The sequence below is a fragment of the Phascolarctos cinereus genome, unplaced genomic scaffold (assembly GCF_003287225.1).
Source record: "Phascolarctos cinereus isolate Bilbo 61053 unplaced genomic scaffold, phaCin_HiC Scaffold_726;HRSCAF=1367, whole genome shotgun sequence".
NCBI lineage: Eukaryota > Metazoa > Chordata > Mammalia > Diprotodontia > Phascolarctidae > Phascolarctos > Phascolarctos cinereus.
In genome coordinates this window covers 2,694,123-2,716,675 of record NW_027556098.1, presented here as the reverse complement: position 1 = coordinate 2,716,675, position 22,553 = coordinate 2,694,123, and the positions used below count along the sequence as shown (strand labels likewise).

General features: G+C 37.2%; 1 protein-coding gene across 8 annotated transcripts in view; it reads left to right on the top strand.

Annotated features, from left to right (window-relative positions):
• The window catches only part of REPS2 (RALBP1 associated Eps domain containing 2), a 352,146-nt gene that overhangs the window by 261,384 nt on the left and 68,209 nt on the right, over nt 1–22,553 (top strand). For 4 of the 8 annotated variants that reach the window (XM_078146089.1, XM_078146083.1, XM_078146082.1 and 1 more), the window contains 2 exons: nt 2–47; nt 3,193–3,329. The exons of the other annotated variants lie outside the window; for them this stretch is intronic. In XM_078146089.1, the coding sequence (XP_078002215.1) occupies nt 2–47; nt 3,193–3,329 (183 nt within the window). The remainder of the gene's footprint in view (nt 1; nt 48–3,192; nt 3,330–22,553) is intronic. 8 annotated transcript variants of the gene reach the window in all.

Sequence of the window (22,553 nt, the reverse complement as noted above, 5' to 3'; positions counted from 1 at the left end):
GCTTCTCCTAAGGACTTGAACACTCTCAAAGCAAGACCAAGATCCAGGTAGTGTTTCTTTGATTTCTGTTTCAGTGCCTTGAATTCTGCCTCATCTCTATCTGGGGGAAAAAATAAACAAAACATTGCCTTCACATTTCACTTGTATGTCTCTATATCTCTATATGTACACATATATGTGCATAGAGATACAATTTCAAAAGTCACAGATAGGTACATCTATATGTATGTTGCATATACATGCATATATGCTTAAATATGTCTATATGTAATTTCATTAGTGATGAATGGTATGCTGAATACAAGTAGTGATTCTGAGTAGATTGTGGAGCCTTGTTTGTGTCAGCACTAAAAACCAATAGTTTTTCCATAACTTCTTTTGGGATGAGGTTGCATGTAATATGTTAACTCTGTGAGTATAGGATGGAGAAGTAAGTGGGGAAAACAAACTTGAGTGAAAGGAAATAACCATTAAAATTAACACTGAAGTTTGATATTATAATCAAAGTGAATCCCTCAACATTAAAGAAAAGGTGGTGGTGGTGGTGGTGGTGGGAAATTATTTAAGACCACTGAATGTATCTTTATGCCTTTTCATTTTTAGAGCCAATAAAGTAAGCTATAGAGATAATCCATTATTCCCCTTAGAAAATTCTTTGCATTTGGTGCTTGCACCACAAATGGAAAGAAAAAAACAGTAAGAATAGAGTAGGAGAAAAATTAGATTTGTCTGTGTGGTTGATTGAGACCAAAACGAATTAAAAAAAAAAGAAAAGCCAATGTTACAGTAGATAATAGGCTGGCCCTCTACTATCTACAAGAATTCATTTTTCAACTTATGTTTGTGTTTCCTGATTTGATTCTGGTCTTTGAAGAGTGTCTAATCTCCTCATGAAATTGCTTGTATGCAATAGACATGTTTCTGAAAAATGTGTAAATCAAATCCTATTGTGAACCTACTGGGATGTGTTGGCTACATGAGATATCTTTTCATTCTTTCTAAGGTAAAGGGTCAGCCCCCCCTTCTCCAATCTTGATTATGCTTAAATATGAACTTTTTCATACTGATTTTGGTTAAAGTCCAAATGATCCCCCACATATATATGTAATCCTATATCTAATCTTATAGTATATCTGTATGTTATATGTATTAAAATGATCTGTTTATCATAAATTGAAAAACCTTTTACGCAGCAAAGTTATGGTTACCCTATTTCAGGCTTCGTGATCAGCAAAAAAATTTTGAAAAAAAAATCTTTTTGATGAATTAACACGATACCCTTCTGATATCTCTACTTTCCTCAAAAAAGACAAGCATTGCTTGCTCAGGGGACCAGTTACCTCTGATGTTTACTACACCTTAATGCTCTGCAATTCTAGAATAGTATAGTCCATCATTGGAGAAGGAGGTGGTGGGATAGGGAAGGGAACAGGCATTCATAAAACACCTACAGTGTGCTAGGCACTACTAAGCGCTTTTACAAATGCTATCTCATTTGATCATTGGAAATTCCCAAGCTGCATTTAAACAGATAAAGTTGACTGAAGTGAGAATGGCAGGGTTTTGTTTCTGTTGGCCCTAAAGAACTAGTCAGATCCACATTTACAATTTCTCTTCACCCAGATTGTAGATTAATGTTTAGACATTAGGGTTCTAGACCAATGACAATCTCTTTTCTAATACACTTCACCCAAAACCTGAGCTTAGCTGGAACAAAGAAAATATCACATATATGCTTTTTTTGGGGGGGGGTGTTATAGGCTTTTGTTTCTATATCCATAGTTTTGCATGTGCTTGGAAATAGAATGGAACCAATACTTTTTGTTAAAGGAGAGAATGTGTGAATGCTTTTTTGGAATGAGGAATGTCATTAAGAATACATCTGTCGTATATCATTCTATTACCTTCTAGAGAGAACCTATATATTTGCATCTTAAATTTTGAAAGTAACTATTAAAAAGCTGATCCCTTTTTATCTCAATTACCCCTGTCTTTGGTAAAAACAAAACAAAACAAAACAAAACAAAAAACCGGAACGCTCATGTCCTGTTTTGGCTCTGGTATCTGTTATGCCTAATGTATTACTGCAGCTAGAGTTGTTAATGCTGACTTTAGTCAAGATTGCAACATTGCAAGAAATCAAAACAAAACAAAACAAAAAAACAACAAACCCTTGACTATAGCAAAAGAAATCTGAAAAGCTTATTCAGCAAAAGCAAACTTGTCATAATAGAATTCCTTTGCCTAGAACAGGAAAGGTTTCATGATATTCAATAGAATTTGAAGTAATACTTCCACTCATCCCACCCAGAGAAACTCACCTGTGTTTGTTTGTCTTATAAACATTCTTCCAAGTAAATTCCTCTCCCCTACAACCCCCCCCCCCCTTAAACCAGAGAGACAACTTAAGATCCAATTGCTAGTTTAGGTACCTGGTCAAGGTCATTCAAGGATTAAGTGGCGAAGCCTGGAGTTGTCCTATTTCCTAATTTCTAGTTCTATTATCTCACAAGCCCTAAAGAATGTGATTTCATAAGCAATAGGCTCTTAGTTTGAGGCAGGGGTGGGATATGTTACTATCCAAAATGATTTAGGTTTTTGTTAAGTACATTTCACTTGATGTGGCCCTAGTAGGAATTATTTCCTTCTTGGTTCATAGTGGTTTGAGTGACATAAACCAGACTATTGGAGGTATTACATGGAAATATAATATAGCTTGAAAACAACATAATAACTGATGTTACTTAGAATAAAAAGAATCCTGGTTTCCGTGTACTTGGGTTGTATTTGGAACATGTTCCTGCTTTTTTACCAGTCACAATATGGTGCGTGCCCATAGGAGGATAGGAGGAAAGAATTGCTTAATGCCATGTGATCTTTGTGGTAAAATGAGGATGCATTACCAAAGAAGATCTGTATAGTTGCAGTAACAGTTTGAATTTACATACCATTGTCCTCCCCCACCCTCCCATCACAAAGGATGGACATTTAGGTTTAAAGAGGTAACAGGCCAATGACTTCATTTTATAGTTGAATCTGACAGATCATTGCCTTGTCCATGCTAATTGCTTTTCAAGACCACTGAAATCACTTGGCTAAGCCTGTGGGACATTATTTTTCCTCTCTCAATTCCAACTCCAGAGAGTGAAACTATTGCTGTCTTCCTTTTGATATTCCCTTATTTTGCTGCAGATCTTACTCTAACACATCTCTAGAAGAGGCCATGAAAAGGGTCGAGGAACCTCCCACTCCCCCACCGAGACCACAGAAATCCCATTCCAGAGCCTCCTCCTTGGATCTGAATAAAGTCTTCCAGCCAAATGCTCCAGGTGAAGTTGCCCTTTTCTTCCCCTAGCACATTTCCTTTGGTTTCATAGCTGAAAGATGTGCTTTTGATAGTGGAACTCAAGAGATGAACAGAGTAATTTCACCCTACTGCCATGTTCTGTTAGGATGGTACTATTGTGTTCATTTAGGAGAAAATAGTGCTAGACTTTTAGGTTTCAGATGTGTCTTGGGAGGGTGTCCCAAAGATGCTATGGGTCAAGAAATGTGAGATTTCTAAATCTCAAGGTTTGGGTATTCTTTGAGACTAAGCAGCTCACAAAATGAATAGTTTCTACTTGAGTCCTTTCATTTCTTTCACTCAGAAGTAGGGCTTTGCTTCAGTTTGTTTTTTCACTTTATAGCTTCATTTTTTTTTTAAGGCAGTTGGGGTTAAGTGACTTGCTCAGTAAGTGTCAAGTGTCTGGTTTGAACTCAAGTCCTCCTGACTCCAGGGCTGGTGCTCTATCCACCATGGCACCTAGATCTACCCTCTTCACTTCATGGTTAAGAGGCAAATATGGTTCAGTCTTGAGGTTCAGGCTACACTAAATACCTTCCTTGGCAAAAAAATTCAATTTCCTTTGGTTCCTGTTTGAGTGAGAAGGTGCCAGTTTCCTAGCCTGTCTTGCTACTTCCATATCTAGAGTCTGATTGTCTTTTTTTCCCTCTTTTTTTTTTTAATCCAGATTGGCGGGAGAAAGGAGGGAATGGACTGCTGGGGAGACACTGTAGTATTGCCACAAGGGCAGAAAATGTTAAGGAACAATCCATTGATCCCAATCATTACACCTTGTTGTGGCTTCAGGCATTGTCCCTTTCCTCCTCCCTCCAAGTTGCTCACTCCCCAATTTGGGCCACAGAGTATGAGTAGTGTGTGTAGGAGGGGTGTGGAAGGGGTAGTATCCTCCATGGATACCACTCTTTGTGGCTGTGAGGTAGTGCAGTGAGTAGAGTGCTAGACCTGGAGTCAAAAGGACCTGAGGTCAAATGCTGCCTCAGACATTTATTGCTGTGTGACCCTAAACAATTTTTTTTAACCTCTCTAAGGCCCAATTTCCTCATCTATGAAATAGGAATAATAAATAGTACCTACTTCATAGGGTTGTTGTGAAGATTAACTGAGATAACTTGTAAAGCACTATATAAATGCTAGCTATTGTTGTTGATATTATTATTCTAGATGCAATGGGAGACTTCCAGGTATACCTGGGAGCATTGTAGAGGGAGCAACAAAGCTTTTCTTTAGTGAAAATTATAAACTTAGGGTTTTTTGTAGTTACAATTGCTATTTGAATTTAAAACAATCCTTTCTTCCAACTAATATAAGCAAACTGCAAATAGGATTATTTCTTGGAACTCTATAAATCTGTGTTGGTTTAACAGTAAGCCAGTCCTAGTCAGGGACTGATGATTTTCCGATGGCTGCTTTTTTCCCCAGAGTTAGGAAAGATTCTCCTTGGCCTATAAATCAGTCTTGATCTTTGTGGTGAGGGTAGAACCCAGCTTGTTTTACTTGTATTAAACATGGGCCATCTTCTCTGTGAGGATAGAACTTTAAAAAAAAAATCTGTTGTAGACCAGAGCTGTTTTTTCTGAGTGAAATTTAGTTCTGGGTTGTATGAGGTCATTAGATAACAATTTGATTTGCTATTTAGGACTTTTTTTTCTCCCTAAGGAAAATATCCTGGAAAAGTCTATCTAAATATCTAACTGACTCTTTGGGAGCAGTTGCAGATCATTTTAAAAATGTGATGAAACTAGTACGTCTGAGCATGATTCATAGATGTTTAAATCTAGATATTTAGAAGGACTTTTTCAAGGACTTTTCCTCTAAATGAGGCATCTGACAGTTATGAGACATCCAAGTGCCTAATCTGAATCCTGAATCTAACATGCCTATGATTCTAGGATTTCTGCCCTAAAAAAAATAAAGTCCAAGGAGGTGCCTGTAGCCAAGGTAGTTTGCACAGTAATGAGTTCAGATCAGACTTGGAATAAAGAGATGCTGAATAGATGGATTTCATGCTTAAAGATTCTGCTTCTTTTTCTTATTAGTCAAGCATTTACCTAAATAAATGGATATAGAAAGCGTTTCAACAGTCTGGCATGATCATAGCCGAAATTACTTAATTTTCCTTATGGACTAAATTCTCCATGACTTGAAGGTCAGATTTCATAACAGCAAACTCCAGAGAGTGGCCTAAATTGTTTGATTATAATGAAATTGTGTTTTACCAAGTATTGCTTAAAATAAGTGGGTCTCTGGCCTGGCATTAGGAAACTATTTGTTATATGTTCTGATGGTGTTGTCATAACTGGATTTAAAGTGTTCTTAGTCCATACTAACTTACAGACTGCCCCTAAATCCCAATAAATGTTAAAATTAGTAAGCTTAGCTATACCATGAACATAAATAGGAGTAGCCTACAAAGTAGAACTAAACCCAGATTATAAAGGAAAAGATAAATGTAAAAAATGCCATCAGTTTAGAGACACTAAAAGGGCAATAGGAACATGTAGTAATTCTTTAAAAATAAATTTTTATTATTTTACTTTTTCACAGTATCAAACTTTCCCTCTGTGTCCTTCCCTAGAAAAAAATAAAGAAATCACCAAAAATTATCAATATATCAAAAATGGAGATTTAAAAAAAAATAAATGTGTTGATCAGAAGACTGATAGACGTCTTCTGACCTCTCACCAGCAGTGTTATCTAACACGTGACTTTAGCACATATAGGATTAAGATAAAACACTTTATGTACCATGTTATATATATTATATAATCCATCAAGTGATCTGTGAGGTTGATAGTACCAATAATTTTCTCATTTTACAGATGAACCACGTGAAGCTCCCAGGTCAGGTTATATACCACAGGGTCAGTAAGTAGGAGACCTGAAAATTCAACCCTCGGTAGCTTTCATTACTCCATGCTACCGTTTTCTGGATGTTATTCCAATACTTAAGAGGATCTGTGAGCTTATCAATGTAGTCACTCCTTTTTTAAAAAAAAGTCAGTTTTCAATTCAACAAATGTAAATTTCTTGAGAGTAGAGACTTTTTTTTTCTTAAAAAAACTTTTTTTGGTTATCTCTAGCACCTGATACAGAGCAGACACTTAATAAATTCAGAGTTGAATTGAATTGAACATTTATTGAACACCTATAGTATGCAAGATTGATGTATTTAGGTACTGGGGAATACAAAGACAAAATAGTCCCTGCCGTCAAAGAACTTAAATAAGTGTACTTTTATGCTTTGATCAATTTGTATTTACCTCAGTGTGGATACATTCTCCAGTGATTCAATCTACTTGCTGTCTATCCATCCATAGGCCTACTTGTGTGACCTTTGTCCAGGACCCACCCTATGATGTTAGTTCCATTTAATGTTCTGAAGGAGTTCCTCTAGTTCTCTTGATATTGCATGGATATAATTGGAAGTTGTAAGCTGTACATCAATTACCTCTTGCTCTTGCCACACGACTGACTCATCTTTTTCTGGTTGACACATCTAGGTGTCAACCATATTTCACAATTATGGTAAATAAGATCCCGATTTTTCAGGGTCTCACCTCTCTGTTTACCTGCCAGTCTACTACCTTTCAGTGCCCTCTCTGCTATATGATATCATCATCTGGCCCCTGACATGACTAGCTTACACACTGGTGTGAGCTATTATATGTTTTATATAATTATAATGTTATATATTATAGAGTGGAAGAAGCTATTTTTGCTCCTTTTGGTGTAGTTTGGTTCGTCCAGCTTTAAGCTCCCTTGTCTTTGTCTCCACAAGTCTTGTTCTATAGTTTTTATAGTCTTTTAAGTTTTTCAGGCAGTTTTCCTTTGTCTGAAAGACCATTATTGTTAAGGAGTTCAAAAAGTGTATTCCTTATAAAAGGGATTAATTAGCCAGCAATATGTGGTTACTAGAAGATAAATCAATCAACAAATATTGCAGTGGATAGAGCACTGGCCTTGGAATCAGGAAGACTCATCTTCCTGAGTTCAAATCTGGCCTCAGACACTTACTAGCTGGGTGACCCTGAGCAAGTCTCTTACCCCTGTTTGCCTTAGTTCCTTATCTGTAAAATGAACTAGACAAGGAAATGGCAAACCACGCCAGTATGTTTGCCAAGAAAACCCCAAATGGGGTGGTAAAGAGTTGGACACGACTGAAAAACGACCAAACAACAAGTGAAAACATGTATAAAGTATTATGCTAGATGCTCTGGGAGGCATAAACAAATATTAGAATGAAATCTTTTCTTTAAAGGCAATTACCTACCAATTTGGAAGATAAGGTGAAAATATATAATGACTTTTAATATTAAAATGCCAATGTGATTGTGTCTCTCCCCTACTCAGTAAGCCCCTGTGGTTCCCTACCCCAAAATAAAATCCTTTATTTGTCATTTAAAGCTTTTCACAGTCTGGTCTCAATCTACTTTTCCAGGCTTCTTCTACATTTCTCCCCTCCATACTCTCTGCAGTCCAGTCATGGTGGGTTACTTTCTGTTCTGTGCACAAGACACTCCAGATCCTTTCCCTGTGGTTTTGCATTGGCTCTCCTCAGTACCTGGATGCACTCCTACCTCGCTTTTGCAACTTAGCATTCTTTGTTTCTTTCAGAATTCAGCTCACGCACAACTTTCTTACATAAAACCTTTCCTGATCCCTGCAGTAGCTAGTGCCTTCCCCTAAAATTACCTTGTATTTTTTTTATTTACTTGTATACATATATCTTGTATATACTTATATATGTAATTGTTGTCTTTCTCCTTCTCCCCAATAGAATGTAACAGTCTTTTTAAAAATAATATTTTATTTTTTCCTAATTGCATATAAAAACAATTTTTAACATTCATTTTTTAAAATTTCAAGTTCCAAATTCTCTCTCTCCTTCCGATCTCTTCTCCTTGAGACAGTAAGTAATTCAATACAGGTTCTACACATGTGCAGTCATGCAAAACATATTTCTGTGTTAGTCATGTTGTGAAAGAAAACACAAACCAAGCTCCCTCTACCCCCCCACAAAATAAAGTGAAAAAAAGTATGCTTCAGTCTGCATAGAATGTAAATGTCTTGAGGAAAGGGGCTTTTTGTAAAAAAGTCTTTATATTCCTAGCATCTACGTTCCTGACACATAATGGATGCTTAATAAATGCTTTTTGATTACTTGACTGGGTGTCTAGTAAGTGATATGGACAAAAATGATATGAGTTCAGAGGAGGAAGAAATCAATTCAGGCCAGAATGATCAGGGAAAAATTCATGAAGTCTGAATTGGACCCTTTAGGATAGGCAGGGTGGTTAAGTGTAAAGGAAATCAAAAGATAGATTTGGGAGACTACAAACAGATTATTCTGACGGTTACGTGTTTAGAGGGTTCCAGTAGGCCAGACCTGCACAACTTGGACAGGCTAAACTTCTTCGGGCTACGAATAGAGTTTTACTGGCTCACTTTCCAAGTAGAGGTATAATTAATGATTAAACTGTTTTGCAAATAAACCATTTTAAAAAAAGGGAAATTTCAATTAACATAAATTAATTAGAAATACTTAAGATTTTTATTTATCATAGAATCACATTGATTTAAAAAAAATTACTTTGCTAAACAGTACAAGTTTTAATACATTTTTCAGGTTTTCTTACTATTTACATTTAGTTAATGGGACTTTCTTTACTTCTTATCAGCAGTCAATTTATCATCAGCTACTTTTTGCTGCATGGTCATACAGGACAAATTTATATTCTCAAAAACACTTTTTTTAAAAATCAGGGCATAATCCAGAAACTGCAATCAGCAAACACTTCTTTATGAAGTCACCTTCAGTAAAAGACTTCTGAGCAGCAGCAATTTTTTTTAGAAATCTGAAAACTAACCTTAGTAGACTCTTGATTTTCTGAATTTACTTTCTTGAAAAACCATTGTTCCCCACTGAGATATTTCAACAATTTGGACACTTTAATTTGTTTTCATTGCTGTCCAATTTGCTCAAATCAGGATGTTTTGATTCAAAATGGTGACAAAGATTGTATCCCTTCAGAACAGCTATTACTTCTTGGCAAACGAGGCACAATGGTTTTGTCTTTCATGCAGGTAAACAAGTATCTGTCCACTCCAGATTAAATACTCTATGTTCTGGTTTGATCTTCTTTTTCTTTTCATTACCCATTTTTACAAAGTCACCTCCAAAATTCTAATGTTAGAACCAAGAAATCTCCATAGCAACTGCTCACACACAAAGAAATACTGAACTGAGTGTCTGATCTTGGAGAGAGTGCTAGACACTCATGTCACTTGGAGGCCAGCCATGCAGCGAGGGTGGGGGAGAAGCCCTCATGTTGCTGCTCATCACATAGTGGGCATCAGTTGTGTTATTGCGTGGCTGTACTCACTTTGTCCCTGTTCAATGTTAGTAACAACTGGAAACACAGCAAAAAGATACGACTCTCGCTCCTCTCAGACTAGAGACAGACTGATGGTTGCTGTGAGTCATGTGACAAATGGGGGAGTGTGCGCAGTGGCAACCCACCCCCCAAATTACATGATGGGCACAACAGTGACTAGTAGAAGGTAGGTTAAGTGGACAAAGTGCTCATTCCATCTTTACTTTCTGTCACATCCTCTACATTTTCCATGGGCTGCAAGTGGCCCATGGGCCGTATGTTGTGCAAACCTACAGTAGGAAATAGTTAGAAGCTGGGGCAAGATCCCACATCCACAGGTGATGTAGAATGTCGATCCAAGGCACTTAGACTTCATCATGTATGTAAATGGAAATCAACATGATGAAAATGTATTTCAAGAAGATTTTTCTGAGAATGACATATTAAAGGTGGATTTTCTAGAAGAGAATAGGCAGTTATATGTCTTTATCAGTGTTGTCTAATTTAATTAGAACTGGGGGGAGGGTCACTAAACTATGTATAAGGATCCCTGTGGGCTACATATTGACTTAATTTTTAAACAGCATTATCTGTGTTTTATTGTATTTTAATCAATTTTGTCACATATTTTTCCACATTAGGGAGTATTTGACACCTCTACCCTAGATAATTGGTAGCTGGATAAAGATGATTTCTCAAGTTGCCTTCCAGCTTTGAGTCTCTGAAACTGTTCCCTACCATTGTGCCTGAGTAAGGATTCAGGTATTCATATCCCAGTTTGTGGTGGAAGAATGAGGAATGACCTAGAAGTCAAAGAGCTCTCTCTCATAGACATACTTATAAACATGTAGCTATCAGTGCACCTACACTTATCTACTCCTGACGCATCCTCACTTAGCACATATAGCTCTAGGCAAAATGGTGATAGGCATTCAGTTCCATATTTCTCCCATTGTTAGGGGCTCAGGGAAACCTCATGTTTTGCATTATCCAACTATATTTATACCTATATTTTTTAATGGAGGGATGAAAAGGAAGGAAAATATTGGAGGAGTAATACAAAATACAGGTATGATTAAAAAAAAAGTGGATAAGAGAAAAAGGAAAAAATGTCAACTTAGACAGAAAGAAATAGGATGTAGAAGAATGAGTTATACAGAATTTTCTAAAAGAAATGGGTAGGGAGAAAGGAAAGCCAGAAGAAAATGATGAGGAGAAGGTAAGAAAGGGAGAGAGAAGTGTTTTTTTGGGGAAAGAGAATTTTAAAAAGAATAATGAGAAGAAAAAAGCATGACAAAGGAGAAAGGAAAGGGAAAACAGTAAAAGAATTGAGGGAAAAGAGAATGTGCAGAACCAGGAGGACTTTGTACACAATAGCAGCCACGTTATGCAATGACTAAGAATGTTAAACTGAACCCTTCTCAGCATTATGAGGATCTAAGACATCTCCAGAGGCCTCGGGATGGAAAATGCTGTTCACATCCAAAGAAAGAACTATGGAAGTCAAATCGCTCACTTATTTTTACCTTCTGTTGAGTTTTGTTTCATCTTTCTGATGAAACAAAACTATTGGTTTTAATTTTTACTTACAACTTCACTAATGTGAAAATATGTTTAATCGGTATGTAAATGTAAAGCCTGTGTCAGATTGTACGCCATCTTGGGGAGGGTGGGGGGGAGAAAAAGGGAGAAAAATTTTCAACTCAAAAGCATATGGAAAAAAAATTAGAAAAAAAAAAAGAAAAGAGAATGTGAATGTGGATCCTGCAAACCGTCTATCATTTACCCTTTCTCCAATAACATTCTTTACACTACTCTTCCTGCATTATTCCTTGTTTGTGATACAATGGCCTGCTCATGCCCATTGTGTTCCTCTCCGTGGCCCTCTGAGTATCTTTTTTTTTTATATGCACTAGTATTCCATTCTCTCAGTCATGTTGGTATTAAAAGGATGGACCTTTGTTTCAAGAAAAAAGGTTGGAGTCATTGAAAGAATGCTGTAATTTCTCAAAGGCAATTTAACCTGCTCTTCTGTTCAATTCTGGGCCCACTTCACTGTCTATTTGCTGCACCTGTTTTAGACATATACCGATGAAGGAGCCATCCACGTTGTCTGTCCAACAATAAGTATTCTTCCTTCACTTGTTTTTTTCCTGAACTCAAGGCAAAACAAGTGGGAAATTTAGGTCACAAAAAGATGTATGTCATTAAGTATCCACTGATTAGGCTCCTTTGTTTGGCTTCCTGAGCTACCTACCCCTATTCTCGTCTCTGATTCCAGGGCCTACAAATTAGCATTTTATATTCTTATCTGTTGCCTGAAATTTCCTCGGATCTGAGGACAGATCTTCATCTTATTGTTTTAGCCCTTACTGGGGAGAGGATAATGGGTATTGTTTAGTTGCATCTGATTCTTCATGACCTCATGGACTTGTCCATGGAGTTTTCTTGGCAAAGATACCGGAGTAGTTTGCCGTTTCCTTCTCCAGTGTGTCCCCATTTTACAGGAGAGGAACTGAGGCACATAGGGGTTAAGTCACTTGCTCAGGGTCAAATAGCTAGTAAGTATCTGAGACCAGATTTGAAATCAGATCTTCCTGACTCCAGGCCTGGTGCTCTATCCACTGCGCCACCTGTATAGTTGTGTCATAATCAAAATCATTCTTACTGCTTCTGTAAAGACTTGGGAGATAAGAGTGTTTTATAATTTGGTACTATTAAATATTTCTTAGTCATGATTGGCTCAAGGGTCAACAAACTATGAGCCCCCCATTTGTTTTTCTATGTAAAAAATTCTTTTTAGTTCATAACTATACAAAAACAGGCCATAGGTCAGATTTGGTTCACAGCAGGCTATTAGTTTGTAGACCCCTGACTTAGATGATGGAATAGGATACCTCTTATCATTTAGGTAATTCATTGCCTGTTACTGCATAATGCTCCAAAAATGGGAAGACATATTCTTTCTGCATTTTAAAAAACACCGAAAGAATCCTTTCCATTGAAAGCTCAATGTCTAAAATGCAATCAAGGGCCAATGCATTTGTCTCCTGCTTTCCTTCTCTAGCATCCTTTGGAATGTAATACTTCTCATTCACACAAGCAAAGGCACCAAAGAATCCTGGGCCTGAGGCCAAGGGACCTGGGTGTGAACAGTTGGACCTTGTCAGATCACTCAAGCCTTTGAGAACCACACTCAGTACCTCCATCTGTAAAATGGAAATAATATTCCTACCGTTTATCTTGTCCTGGTGTAGTAAGAAAAGTGCTTTAAAGAGTTTAAAGTGTCACATACGTGTGAGCTGTTATTATTTTTCTCCAGACTCGTGATATGGAGGAAATTGGTCAATGTGCTGCTGACCTCCCATGACTGCCTCTGATATGCTGCTTTAGCAGTATTCTTTTTTTGGGGGGGAGACAATTGGGGTTAAATGACTTGCTCAGAGTCACACAGCTAGTGAGCGTTATGTGTCTGAGGCCAGATTTGAACTCAAGTCCTCCTGACTCCAGGACCGGTACTCTATCCACTGGCCATCTAGCTGCCTCTCTAAGCAGTATTCTGCAGGGTATCTCAGAGAGTAAACATTGGGAATTTCATTCTACTGAAGGGATGAGACCTATTCCCAATTCAGTTTTCGGGCCATCATTTCTTTTAATGCTCAGGGCATGTCCTAAGATCTTGCATTCATTAGATATCCTGGATTTTTTCCTTCCAAACCTAGAAGCAGCACACTCAGCCTTCAACAAGAAGCTTTTGATCTTGGTCAAACCTTTCCAGCTCAGCAAATAGCTAATGAATAAAAGTTAGTGACCCTCATTTGGGGTTCTCTGGCAAAGATACTAGAGTGGTTTGCAATTTCCTTCTCCAGATCATTTTCCAGGTGAGGAAACTGAGGCAAATGAGGGTTAAGTACCTTGCCCGGGTCATACAGCTAATTAAGTATCTGAGTCTGGATTTGAACTCAGATCTTCCTGACTGCAGGTCCAGTTCTCTGTTTACTGTGCCACCTAGCTGCCCCTAGTTGTTATAGACATATATAAGTACACTGGCATTCATGCCAGGGCTTATAGGGTGGCTCTGGAAATTTGACTGAGAGGTGGCACTGTCACCAGGTGGAAATGAATGTCACCACTAAAAACAGGTAAAAAGGTATTATTAGTTTGCATGAAACCTAAGAGTAATTTTAAGGAAGTAGAAGTAGCCAAAACTGGTTGGGACACATTGCATTAATAGGAGACAGGTGAGAAACTGAAGACTAGGATTCTAGCTGGGAATCTATTTCAATAAGCTAGGTGAGTGGTTAACTCCTCATGATAACTTGAGAGGTATCACTGGAGATGAAAAGTTAGTAACAATGAGAAAGAATCTATATGACTTTTGGGACTAATTAGATGTGAGGAACAAGAGAGAAGGAGGAATCAAAGGTAAATAGAATTATAAGGTTTGAATGATTAACAGAAACAGAGAAGTCAGGAAGAGATGATTAGGGGAAGATGAATTTGATGGTAGACATGTTAAATTTGAGGAGCTGGCAGGATATCCCAGGTAGATGGCTTGTGACAGAGAGTTGAAAATAATGATTCTGGAGTTTGTCAGAGATCGAACTAGAGAATCATTCATTGCAAATTGAAGTCAGGAGAGTGTCTGGGATTACCAAGGAAGAGAGTGTAGGGGTAGAAGGCAAGAAGGCTAAATACAGAACACATTTAAAGGCAAAAGTATAGAAGGGTGACCAGGAGAGACCAAGACTGAGTGCTACAATCAGTAGCACTGCTATACTATTTGTTTTGAAAACATGAATTTGTTGTAATAAGACCTGTATATTAGGGAATGATTTCAGCATAATGTGAATTTCGCATTTCTTTATGTGAGATTTCATCCATGAGAATGCAGAAAATTGTACTACTTTGAAATGACTCATAAGCTGCAACCCTTTTGATACCTACTTCCAGAAGCAAACTTCAGGTCTTTTGCAGGGTAAAGTGTCACATTTATTGCATATCTATGGTGTAGTAGCAGCTGTGGGCAAAGAAGAGCTGGTCTATAACTCAGTGTACACATTAAGTCTCACCTCCCCTCTCCCATTCCATTGTTACTGAGTTGTGGGCCCCACGGCTACCTTTTCTCCTATAATTCTTGACTTTGCCAGCCTAGGTAACCTGGATACAGGCTGAATAGCAGCTGAAGGTCATGGACGCCACTACTGTTGTTGTAGTATTTATGTATTTCTTAACCATTTAACACAGATAAAACTGTGCAGCTGCTTCTATTAGCTTCCTTTTTAATGTGTCACTGATAGGGTTAATGTTGTGTCTTTAACCCCATTTTCCCCATAAGCCCTGTGGTTTTTATCATGCAATATCATACAGTCGGGTGATTTTTAGGAGCTCATGTTGTGTTACAGCAGAACTGACTGTATTAGTAAAATAATGATAATAATAATAAGTAATTTATAGCCCTTCAAGTTTGCAAAGTCTTCTATATATGTTATTTCATTTAGTTCTCATACCCTTTTGAGGTATGAGGTAGGTGCTATTATTATCCCCATTTTACAAATAAGGAAACTGAAAAGTAAAGTGACTTATAAATCTAGTGTCTGAAGTCACAGTAAGTATATGAGGCAGGATTTGAACCTAGCTTTTTCTTATTCCAAGTTTACCATTCTGTCCTCTGTGCATTCTCAGAGGTAGAAGGAGAACCAGGATTTTGAGTGTAATGTTACAGAAGAGTCGTAATAATAAGAGCTCACCTTTATTTAAAGTTTACCCTTTGCAAAGTGCTTTATTCATAATACGTAAGTGAGGTTATTATTCCCATTTTACAGGTGAGCCAAGTACTTACATTTGAAGAGGTCAAGTGATTTTGCCCAAGGTCATAGAATTAGCAGGAATCAAACCCAGGTCTAATCATTCCAAGCCCAGTGTTCTTTTCACAGTACCATGTTGTATACAGTGATCATCAGAGCCAAATGGCAGAAGGTCAAGGAGAGTGAAAGCAGTGAGGAGGTCATTGGATTTGACAACCAGGTAACTTTTGAAAAAGTCATTCCAGTGGGGTAGAGGAAATAGGTGCCAGAATGGAAAGGTTAAAGAATGAATGGTTAGGAAAGAAATGGAGCACCCAATGAAAACTATACTCTTGAGAAATTTAATGGTTCAAAGAAGGCTATGGGTCTTCTTGTAACTTGAAGGCTCTTGGTATCCCCAGATAAAATTTTAATATAGTATTTCAAATTTAAGTTATACATCAGGCATCTTAGATGAACTTAGATGAAGAACACGGAATCTCATTGATCAACTGTAAAAGCCAGCTGCAAAATAGGGGTTAATAAAGGGCACTACCTTGCAGGGTTATTGTGAGAATGAATGGAGGTAATATTTGTAAAAGCACTTAGCACAGTGCCCGGTGCGCAGAATACGCTATATAAATGCTTGTTTACTTCCTCCTTCCCTCTCTTTCATTGAAAATCTGCTGTTGTTTCCTGCCTTTAAACCCATGATTTTCCCCTTCCCTCTTCCACTGCATTATTCATTTACTAACATGAAAATCAGTTATGATGAAATTCTCAAGAGCATAAGAAGATAACACTATTTTCATTGACAGCTAACTACAGTGGGAAAAAAATCTGTTTTGTTTTTTGTGGGTGAAGGTTAATTAGCAAACACTAAGTACATGAATCATGGAATTTTAGAATTGGAAGGGGCCTTAAAAATCATTTATTCCAACTCTAACCCCATCTCCCCCATTTTATATGTTAAGAAAACTAAGTCTTAGAATAATTTTATCTTGCTTACCATCAAAGCACCTTGATGGTGAAAGATGTGCATAAATCTTAGATGAGTAATTTTTTCCCCTGATTTCTAATAAATATTAGATTACTATAGTAGCTATACTGCAAGAGAAAACATTTAATTTTGCAGGGCATTGCTTAATGTTTGGACAGTAGAGAAAGAGGATTAATAGGTGTCTGCTGAAAGCATAAGATGCCAAAGAACGAAAAGGATTCTTTGTACATTTAAGAAACCTTTGCTTCCTTTTCCCCCTTTATTCTTGATCATTCTAATCAGTTCCATATGTTTGCCAGATTTCCCTGGGATTCTTCCAGAAGGTAGGAAAGTCAGCTTGACTTTTTAAACAACTGGAAATATTAATAATATTCCCATTCTTTTTGGTTTATTGCTAATATTTTTTTTTTCATTTATATGTTTATAGATCAGTTCTCATTAAGTTAAACTGATTGTAGTAAGTTTGATAATCATGCTCTGAATACTAAGTCTTTTATGTATTTATTGGAATATAATCTGTGTGGAACTATCCTGGTAAATATGTACTATGTCAGGAATGTGTGAAGAATCTATGATTTCATGTGTGAAAAAACTCCTTTTATACCCAATGCTGATCAAAACCTGTCTGACTTAATCGATATGTCCTATGGAGTCTTCGGAGGTACAAGTGATTTGTTTAGGGTCACACAGCTCACACAGATCAGGATTTGAACTTGGTCCTTCCTGATCCCAAGCCCAGCACTCTATCCACTCTGTTAGATTACTTCCACAATGAGAATAGCCTTGTGAAAATATTTTGTACTGGAAGAGTTATGTAGTAAGCTTTATGCACACAGCAGATTAAATTAATTCCTTTTTTTTTTCCTTTGGCTAGGCAGTGGGGTTAAGTGACTTGCCCAAGGTCACACAGCTAGTAAGTGTTATGTGTCTGAGGCCGGATTTGAACTCAGGTCCTCCTGACTCCAAGGCTGTTCTCTATCCACTGCACTACCTGGCTGCCCCAATGAATTCCTATATTAAAAATATTTGTGTATTAAAGATTCATATATTTAAGAAGCTATGATTTGTCATATAGGTACCAACTCAGATTAGAACTCTGACTCTTGGGCTGCTGTTGCTGTAAACTTTGTAGCCTGGTGGTCACAGTGGGAACAGGTCTCTCCAAAGCTCCCCAAGACAATAGACAATCTATTTTCTGGCCTGTACTCAGAGACTTTCCAGCTTGGCAGAAAGTGTCACTAAATTGTCATAGCCTTTGAGAATATAGGGTTCCCTCAGTGCCATAATGAGGCACCAATATAAGATTTTAGAATTCTTATTAAGTCTTGTAGATAAGTAATCAACTAATCAACAAACCTTTATTTTGTATTTACTATATACTAAGTATTGTGCTGCCACTGGGGACCAAAGAAAAAATGAAAAAAATTCCTGCCCTCAAAGAGCTTACATTCTAATGGGAGAGGACAGCATGCACAAAAGATATAAGCAAAGTGTATATGAAATTACTGTAGACGGGAAGGAGCTTGGGCTCAGGAAAGTTTTCCTTCAGAAGGTGCTAAGCCTTGAAAGAATCTGGTGAAGAGGGCAAGCATTCTAGGCAAGGGGGATGACCAATGTAAAAGACTGAATACAGAAGGTGGAACGTCATATATGAAAAACATCCAATAGGCCACTATGACTGGTAAATAAAGTGTGTGTGCATGTATGTGAGTAATATGTAAGAAGACTGGGAGTAATAGAGAGCCAATAGAACTTATTCAGTAGGGAGATGCTATGATCAGAATTGTGCTTTAGAAAAATCACATTGGCATCTGTATAGAGGATAGATTAGAGTAGAGAGGGATGAGGCAGAGAGACCAAATAGGAGGCTATTGCAACATTCCAGGAAAGAAGTGATAAGGATTTGTGATGGCAGTGTAAGTGGAGAGGAGGGAATATATGAGGCCTTGAGGGTGTGAGGTGAGGTCCTCAGCTGACAGCATGGGGAAAAGGGTGCTATAGGTGCTTGATGAGAGAAGAGAAAGTCTAGAAAACCCTTGGGATGACTGGGATAGAGAATCATAATGTTCTCCACAGTCTAGAGGAGGATTGTCCTCCTGTAGTGAGGAACTAGTTGAATTAGATAACAGAAATTTGTAGTGGATCCAGTCAAGCGTGGTTTCATGACTTCTATCTCTATTCAATAGTGTATAAGAAGTGATGGAGATAGATAATGGAAGTAATCCAGAGTTGCTGTTTGGCAAGGCATGAATGGTGGTTGGACAATGGAACAAGGGATTGAGAATAGAAAAATAGTATAGCATAAAAAAACTTCTTTGGAGGTTGAAATTGGAGAGGAGAGTGTAGCTAAAGGGATGGAGGAGATTGGAAGACATAGTGAGGATGGAGAATGGGTATATGAGAAGAAAGACATAGGGAGTGAAGGAATGCTAAAAGATTATGATCAGATAACTGAGTTTCAGACTTCTTAAATATGGAGTGTGGGTGATGGCAACATCAAGGTGTCAAAGATAATAAAAAATATCATTCCCTGTGTGTGGCGAAGGTAGACTTAAGGAATAAGTTATGAAAGTTGAGTAAATTGAGGAACTGGGAAGTTAGGGTAATTAAGCAAGCATCCATTAGGTATATTGAAGTCCCTGAGTAGGAAGATGAGCATTGAGGTGGAGAGGAAGAATTTGCCAAAAGGCTGATTCGTTGTAGATAATAAGTCACAAGGACCTAGATTGTGTGATAAAATTGGGAAGAATAAATCTTAAAGGGGGGAGAGGTTGCTTAGTGACCATGATATGGGAGAGTCTGAAAGTGCAATGGAGAGCAAGAAGTATTCCAACTGTGAGGCTGGGATCTGGGGGATATACAAGAAAGTGGAACCAGAACTGGAAAGGATGGCCTGGGATCTACTATTCTCCAAGGAGAACCAGGTCTTAGTGAGTGATAGAAGATGGAAGGAGCAGAAGGGAAAGAGGTCTAAAGTGAAAAGAAGTTTGCTGATTGTAGATTAGGAGTTCTAGGGGGCATGGTTGAATGAGTGGGTAGATCTAGACAGACATTGCAGGGGTAGAGTTTAAATGGAAGAGAATGAGGAAGCCAGCAGCAGAGTTTGGGGAAGCTGTTGGAAGATGTTCATGAGACCTAGATACCCAAAATTTTTGCTAGATTGACAAAATACTAGCCAACAGGCCAATAAGTATTGTGTTTAATTTTCTTTCAAATGATTCTTCACCTTCAAATATAGGTACTGATGGACACTTGTGCAGAAAGGACAACCACCATTATGATTATTTACATTGAATATATTCTAGGGGATAAATTTATTTGTGGTCATCAAGGAGCAAGATCTTTTCTTGTAGAGGGAACAGTATTATGGGCTTGTAATATTTTTTTCAAACTTGTATTGATTCTAAATGTGTGTCACACATATGTATGATGTTCAGTCATTTAAGTCATGTCTGACTCTTCATGACCCCATTTGGGGTTTTCTTGGCAAAGACACTGGAGTTGTTTGCCATTTCTTTCTCCCGCTAGTTTTACAGATGAGAAACTGAGGCAAACAGGGTTAAGTGACTTGCCCAGGGTAACACAGCTAATACGTGTCTGAGGCCAGATTTGAACTCATCTTCCTAACTCCAGACTCAGTGCTCTATCCACTGTGCCACTTAGCACACATGTGTGCACATGCAGACATACAGAGGTATTTAATATGCCCACATACTACAGCTAGTTTGTTTATTCTCTAAAATGAGGCCAGTTTAGATGATTTGTGTTATGAAGAGAAATTCCTTAGATAAGCTTGCCTAGACAACTAATGATCTTTATAGTAGGTCATTAAGGTCACAAGCCTGTAAGAATACTTGATGCTTTGCATATGATTTACCTGCCACTTGATACTTAGCATGGTAGACACTAGTGACAACGTATATGAGTCTACTTAAACCTTCTTTAAAATTTTTGTGCCTGGATCCTTTCCCCAATTCCATTTTAAATATTCTTCACTCAGATGGCAAGAGATCTTTTCTGTATCTAAAAATCATTCCTTACCTAATTAGATCTACTGTTGAATATCAGTTTCATTCCTTAAAAGTATTCTCTTGCCAAATTAGCACCTGTTTTTTTTTTTTAGTGGTGGGTTAGAGTTGGTTTTTATTTAAGTTATTAAAGTGAGGCTTTATAAAAAGCATGAAAGAAATTATTAGAATAATTTCTATTAACATAGTTGTATTTATAGTTATTAATTAACATCAATGAAAAGTATTTGCTATTTGGGCTGGAAAATTCTTAGTTCAATGAGGCAAGTGGGTAAAAATGTTAGAGAGTTTCAGTTAAGATTACAAGAAGACAAAGAGATTTTAGGAGCTTGATGTTGCCCTCACCCTGTAGCAAGCGGCAAACCTGAGAGTATGGAAGATTTGGTTAACTTGGAGAGCTGCCTCAAATGGTGGGAAGTATCATAAGGACTTCCTGAATGGATGATTGAGTACTGGAATTTGTACGTAAACTTTCATCTGGTTTTCAGGGTTTTGAGTGTTTTCCTTTTCCATTTGAATATCCTAATTGTCTTTATGATTTCAGAAAGCAGTGCCAAAATACGACTGCTTTATTAACTGTTAGATCTCAAGAATAGACACGGAGGGTAATTGACAATCCCTGCCTTACAAATATGGTTGCCTATATCAAATTGCTTACCTTCTCAATGAGGAGGAAGGGAGGAGAGAGAATTTGGAACTCAAAAGTTTTAAAAAGGAATGTTAAAATTGTTTTTACAAGTAGTTGGAAAAAATAAGACATTCAAAATAAAACAAATACAATTGCTTTTTTAAATGAGCATTTTCAAAGTGTGAGTTATAACCCTAATGTCCTACCACCTCATATTCTCCCCATGTACTGCCCTCCCTCAAACCCAGGAAAGTAGCATTTTGTATTAGTGTTGTATTACCATATACATAGTCAACACATTCAAGCTTCCCAGAAACCACAGATTATATTTGGCAATAATATTTTTCAGCATTGCTTTGATTGCATAGTGGCCAATCATTTATTTTGTGTGTGAGTATGCTGGATAAATAAAATACAGAAAATAACCCTAGCTGAAGAACGAGCTAGAAGTTTCTCTATAGAAGATTATGAATGTTCTTAGGTTTTGGCATGAAGTTCCTAGGTTAGGGAATACCTTCCTATGTTGAATTATTGACTGAAACTAATTGTTCTTTGTCTTAGTTAATATTTTGCCGTTTGTTCCTGTTAGGGGAAAATTCTTCAAATATTATTTTCCAGAGTAGTAAGTAATTTTGAGATGCTGGTCAGGGAACAGCTATATTGTGGAATGCTACTGTTGAATATTTTCATCCTTTTTGGCTCTATATGTAGCCTACCTTGAGGCATTTGATAGATCTGACCCATATATGATCTCTCTCCTTCCGTCATATAGTACATTGAAGGTGCAGTACTCCTGATTTTGGCTAAATAAATATTGAAAAATAGTCTGATATATGATTTCTACCTTAACTCAGTGTTTGAATTTTTGTTACATAAAATACAGGAGAATGAAATTCATGCCATACACTTAAACCTTTTATGAACAACTTGAAATGACTTATGACTTTACTATGTTTCATGTTTTGTGTGAGTGTGTATGTGTGTGTGTGTGTGCACTGTAGATTTGAACTTTTAAGGCTAGCACTATTTACTAAGTCATGGTGAAATGAAATGAAAAGTGATACCTCAGTTGGGAATCAAACTGGCTCCCCAAAACCACTTGATAACTGAAAGAAAGCAAGAAATGAACACTTTCCCCACTCAATTCTATTTTTAAAAAACTCCAAAATAGAACATTTTTTGTTAAAAACAGCTAATATTCACCAATATTGCTAATTACTTTTTAGAAAAAAATATACAATCAGAGCAATATTTAAAAAAAATAATAAATGCCTAAATACAATTTGTTATTGATCCTTAATTATTGTACTTAAGTCTAACTTCATTTTTCCTCATAGGTTTGAGTTGAGCATTTCTCTTACCTTGACCGTTACTCTTAACCATTTGTCTTG